The 4,848-nt window shown below is 63.0% G+C and overlaps 1 protein-coding gene across 1 annotated transcript; it reads left to right on the top strand.

Annotated features, from left to right (window-relative positions):
- Positions 1–1,041: 1,041 nt before the first annotated feature.
- AZU1 (azurocidin 1) lies at positions 1,042–4,533 on the top strand. The gene is made up of 5 exons (XM_030888269.2): positions 1,042–1,099; positions 1,339–1,495; positions 1,807–1,948; positions 3,404–3,637; positions 4,229–4,533. The coding sequence occupies exons 1-5, from the start codon at positions 1,042–1,044 to the stop codon at positions 4,397–4,399; spliced, it is 762 nt and encodes a 253-aa protein (XP_030744129.1). The 3' UTR covers positions 4,400–4,533.
- Positions 4,534–4,848: the final 315 nt, after the last annotated feature.

The following is a 4,848-nucleotide window of genomic DNA, read 5'->3' as shown; positions in this document are numbered from 1 at the left end:
TCCCTTAAGATCGTCATGTCATTCTTTGCAGGGCAGAAAAGCTCATCTCCCCCACACCCCATGGGGAAGCTGGTGGACTTGATCCGGAGCACGTGGCCGGGTCAGGCGCACCTTAGTCGTCAAGGTAACGTTCTTGCTTCCCGACACTTCACCGAGCAGCAGATTGACACAATGCTGCCTCCGTGAGCATGGATCGCGGATCCAAGCAAGACAGATTCTGGACAAGCCCAGCCTTTCCTCCGTCTGCCGGATGCTGCTTCATGGCCCAGTGGGGAGGGTCTGGGGTCTCTTTGCATTGGACAGCCCTTCCCAGGGTTACCTTGGCAAAGAGCCTGCCCCTTCTGTTTTTGATGGAAGTGAGATTCGCATTGAACCCCCAAAAGAACAGCCGTCTGGTTCTCATCCCCCCACAGGGGACCCCACACACCAACCACCGGTCAGTCCCTCTGGTCAGTCCTGGTCAGTCCTTCCTGAACTTGTTTTTTCTGCCGTCACAGCCATGGTTTCCCCCACCCCCACCCCACCCCCTCAGTCTGATCTCTGGCCCTCAGACCTTGGGGGGCCCCCTTCAGAGACATCACAGCTTCACCCGGGCCAGGAGCTCCCGCCCCAGCTGCTCTGCCCCCACGTCACTGACCCAGAACTGAGGGGCTGAGGGTTCAAACCCCCGCAGGACTCAAACGTGGGGCCTCTGGTTCCACTCCGAGCTGCCCACCAGGACCCTGGAGCCCCCGTGCACAGGATGGGAACTGATTGGGGCATAAGGTTGATGGCCCGCCAGCAGGTCACAGTCCCTGCCTGGGCAGCAAATACTCCCTGTTCCTCACAGTGTCCCCACAGATGGAGGGCCACCGTGTGTGTGTGTGTGTGTGTGTGTGTGTGTGTGTGTGTGTGTGTGTGTGTGTGTCTAGGCTGATCCTGGCAGCCTTAGGCAACTTCCCCTTTTCCAGCTGTTCCCCCAGGGGGGGGGGCATGCCTACCGCCAGGACCAATATAAGGGTGTTGCGGCCGCCTGCCCGCAGTCTCCGCTGCAGCCCCACCATGCCTGCGCTGGCTCTCATGGTCCTGCTGGGCAGCCTGCTGTCCTCTGCCTGGGCTGGTGAGTGCCTGTCCTGTGCCAGTGTCCCCCATCTGTGCTGCAGAGGCTTGACGCTGGGCTCTGATGGGGTGGTCACTAGGCCTAAGGCAGCATGTCTGGGCCTGAGCGACCCTGGGGGTGGGGGAGTGGTGGGAAGGGGTGTATGGGGGGCGCCTTCAGGGAGCAGGGAAGGGTGGCCGGTGAAGGTGAGGTTGAGACTGGAGGGGCCTCAAACTGCATCCCTCCCATCCCGCCCCCAGGCTCGGCCCCCCGCGCGGTAATCGTGGGCGGCAGGAGAACTGAGAGGGGGAACTTCCCGTTCCTGGCCTCAATTCAGCACCAAGGGAGACACTTCTGCGGGGGCGCCCTGATCCACAGCCGCTATGTGCTGACGGCAGCCAGTTGCTTCAACACGCCGTGAGGGGCGGGGTGGGGGTGGGGGGCTCGGACAGGGGAGTTGAGGGGCGGGAGCTCAGAGAGAGAAGAGGAGTAGAGAGGACCCGGAAAGGAGGGTGAAAGGGGAGAGGCGGAATGCTCAGAACGGGGCGGGCGGAGATGGAAGGGGGGCTCAGGGGAGGGCTGGCGAGCGAAGCCCCGGAGTCAGAGTGGGAGGGGGTTCCGGGTGGGACCCAGAGGGGCGGTTCCCAGGGGGAGGAGTGAGGAGGGGTCTCAATACGCCCCACAGTGAAAGGGGTCATCCGTCAGGCTCTAAACTAGGGTGCCCCCAGGAACCCCGGGATCGCCACGGTGGTGCTGGGCGCCTACAACTTGAGGAAGAGGGAACGCTCCCGGCAGGTCTTCTCCGTGCGCGGCATCAGCGAGAATGGCTACGACCCCCAGGAGAACCTCAACGACCTGCTGCTGCTGGAGGTGCGGGCGCGGGGGCGCCCCGTGCGCGGGCGTGCGTGTGTGTGGCGTGAGAGTGCACGCGCGCACACGTGCGTGCGTGCATTGCTACGTGTGCGTGCGTGTGCGGACGTGCTTGTGCGGGTGGGTGCGTGTGCGTGTGTGTACACATGTGCTGCACGTTTGTGCTTGTGGGTGTGTGCGCGCACGCGTGCGTTCACGTGCACCTGCATGTGAGCACGTGCCCGTCTGTGCCGTGTGCATGCGTGCGTGCCTGTGTCCTGAGTGTGCGCGAGTCACTGCAAGGAAAGTCTAGGAGCAGCAGGCAGGGTCCCCAGCAGGCAGGGAACGGTGTCTAGGGGGGCACAGCGTCTCCAAAGGAGGGGTGGGGCGGAGAGGGAGGAGCCCTGGCGGGGCGGCCGGATAAGCAGCAGGCTGGCACCCCTGAGAACCAAGAGCCTCCGGCTCCTAGCCCAGGTTCTGGCTCAGTGCGCTCGCTTCCATGCACGGGGTGGGGCGGGGCGAGGCCCCCCCTGCCGTGGAGACTCCAGGACAATGCCCCCATGCTGAGGCACCCCGCCCCTGCCCGCCCAGCAGGGTCACGGACCCTGCCCGGTCGCTGGCTCTCCGCTAGTGCGACGGGAGTGGGCTCCCAGCTGGTGTTTCGGCCGGATTCCCATCTTTTCCTGGTTCAGCCTCACACACATTCACGCAGATGTTCCCCCCTCGCATTGGGCTGCTACCCGCTAAGTCAGCAGTTCGAGATCACCAGCAGCTCCTAGGAAGAAAGAGAAAGTTTTCCACTACCGTAAGAGGTCCAGTCTTGGACACCCCCAGGGGCAGTTCTACCCTGTCCTCTAGCGTCGCTGTGAGCCGGCCTCTGGTTGATGGCAGCGACGTTGGTTTCCTTTGGGTCTGCTACACGGAGCCCAGGCGGCTCTATCTGCGAGGTGATCGGTTCAAACCCACCAGCTGCTCCACAGAAGACAGACGAGGCTGTCTGCCCGCCTAAGGATTCACAGCCCAAGAAACCCTATAGATGAGCCTGGTTTGGTTTTCCTGGATTGGCTGTACATGGCAAGGGGCCCTGGTAGCGCTTTGGGTTAAGCATTGGGCTGCGAATCCCAAGGCTAGTGGTTCAAACCCACCTGCTGCACCTCAGGGGAAAAACAAGGCTGTGTGCTCCAGAGAGAGTGAAACCCACAGGGCAGTCAGTCCCCCCCACCCGGACCTGCAGGGCCGTCCGCTGTGGGCCTGCCATTTGTGCGCATACCCTGCGTGTGCCATGGGTCTAGGAGCCAGCGCAGGGGCTGTGGGTTGGGCTTCTGCGTGAAAAAGCGCAGGTCCCGCGAGAGCAGGAGGTCAGTCCTCCCCTGGGAGCTAGGATTTGAGCCCAAAGCATGCGCTGCCTGCTCCCAGCGAGCTCCATCAGGGCCCAGAGCCCAGGCCCGCCCCCTGTGACTCGGTTTCCCTCCCCAGCTGGACCGTGAGGCCAACCTGACCAGCAGGGTGGCGCTGCTGCCCTTGCCCCTGCAGAACTCCACAGTGGAAACGGGCTCCAGTTGCCAGGTGGCCGGCTGGGGGGCCACCCAGCCGAACGGAACACTCTCCTGCTGCCCCCGGGTCCTCAATGTTACCGTGACGCCCAAGGAGCAGTGTCGGCCCAGCAACGTGTGCACAGGTGTGCTCGGCAGCCAGGGCGGCATCTGCCAGGTAGGACCCAGGGGCATCCACTGGGGGCTCCGTGGGGCTGGGGTCGGCAGTTTTGAGGGCTCCCCCCAGATCTCAGGGTGCTAACACTCAGATGCTCGACAGTTTCACAAAGGCTGGGCACACCACCAAGGGGGTCTGGTGGGACAGTGGGTCAGGCAACAGGCCGCTGACTGAAAGGCTGGTAGTTCAAACCTACCAGATGCTCCTTGGGAGAGAGGGGAGGCTGCCTGCCACAGTCTCACACACCCTCTGGGGCAGTTCTGTTCCTCCCTGCCCGGTGGTTATGAGTCCGTCACTCCATGGCAGTGGGGTGGGTGCAGGAAGAGACAGCAGGGGTGGGGAGGGCAGGCATTGTCAGACATGTAGCCCCCCACAGAGTTAAGGTGGACAGTACAACCCAAACTGGGGTGTCAGGGTGTTTCTGGAGACATCTGAGCCCCCAAACTGGGCCAGGAGCTGACCAGAGAACCTGAGACGCACACAGAGAGGGACCAGCAGGTGCAAAGGCCCTAAGGTTGGAATGATGAGCAAGAAGAGGGGGGGAGTGGGGGAGGCAGGTCCTCAGTACCTCACGTGCCTGCTCCCTCGCAGGGTGACGGAGGCGTCCCCCTCGTTTGTGGTGGCCTGGCTCATGGTGTGGCCTCCTTCTCCATGGACCCCTGTGGCACCAGTATCGACTTCTTCACCTCCGTGTCCCTCTTCCGAGACTGGATTGACTCCATTGTGAACACCCCGTCTGACGAGCCAGTGGGGGAGCCTTGATCCCCCTCCCAGCCCCTCACCGACCGGGTCACATCTGAGATGTCTCATGCGTCCCCCGAATCGCATCTCTGGGTCTGAAGACACCCCTTCCACCCCTAGGTCCTTGTGATTGTGATTAATAAAAATGTCATTTACTGCTGTGTCCAATGTCTGCGTGTGTCCCCAGGGTGGGAGACAGCCACCCCCCGCACACACACCCCCGCCCACACCAGGTCTCCGGACTCTCCAGGAACCAGGGCTGCTGCTAGCTGCACCTGACACAAAGACTCCAGGCCACCCGAGGTCTAAAGGCTGCACCTGACACAGTGGGGACCCAGGCCACCTTCGGTCCGCTGGCTGCACTGGACATGGGGTGGACCCAGACCCCTGAGGTCTCATGGCCGCACCTGACACAGGGGGACCCAGACCCCTGAGGTCTCATGGCCGCACCTGACACAGGGGGACCCAGA

This window comes from Echinops telfairi, unplaced genomic scaffold (genome assembly GCF_000313985.2).
Source record: "Echinops telfairi isolate 266 unplaced genomic scaffold, ASM31398v2 ScPeMD7_7459;HRSCAF=8497, whole genome shotgun sequence".
Lineage (NCBI taxonomy): Eukaryota > Metazoa > Chordata > Mammalia > Afrosoricida > Tenrecidae > Echinops > Echinops telfairi.
Note: the sequence above shows the minus strand (reverse complement) of the source record. Positions and strands in the feature narration are given on the sequence as shown.

Bases quoted from the DNA above. Each gene is read 5' to 3' on its own strand.
- AZU1 (XM_030888269.2), top strand. From the start codon at position 1,042: ATGCCTGCGCTGGCTCTCATGGTCCTGCTGGGCAGCCTGCTGTCCTCT. The intron at 1,100-1,338 runs GTGAGTGCCTGT...TCCCGCCCCCAG, and splicing joins GCTGTCCTCTGCCTGGGCTG to GCTCGGCCCCCCGCGCGGTA. The intron at 1,949-3,403 runs GTGCGGGCGCGG...TTCCCTCCCCAG, and splicing joins ACGACCTGCTGCTGCTGGAG to CTGGACCGTGAGGCCAACCT.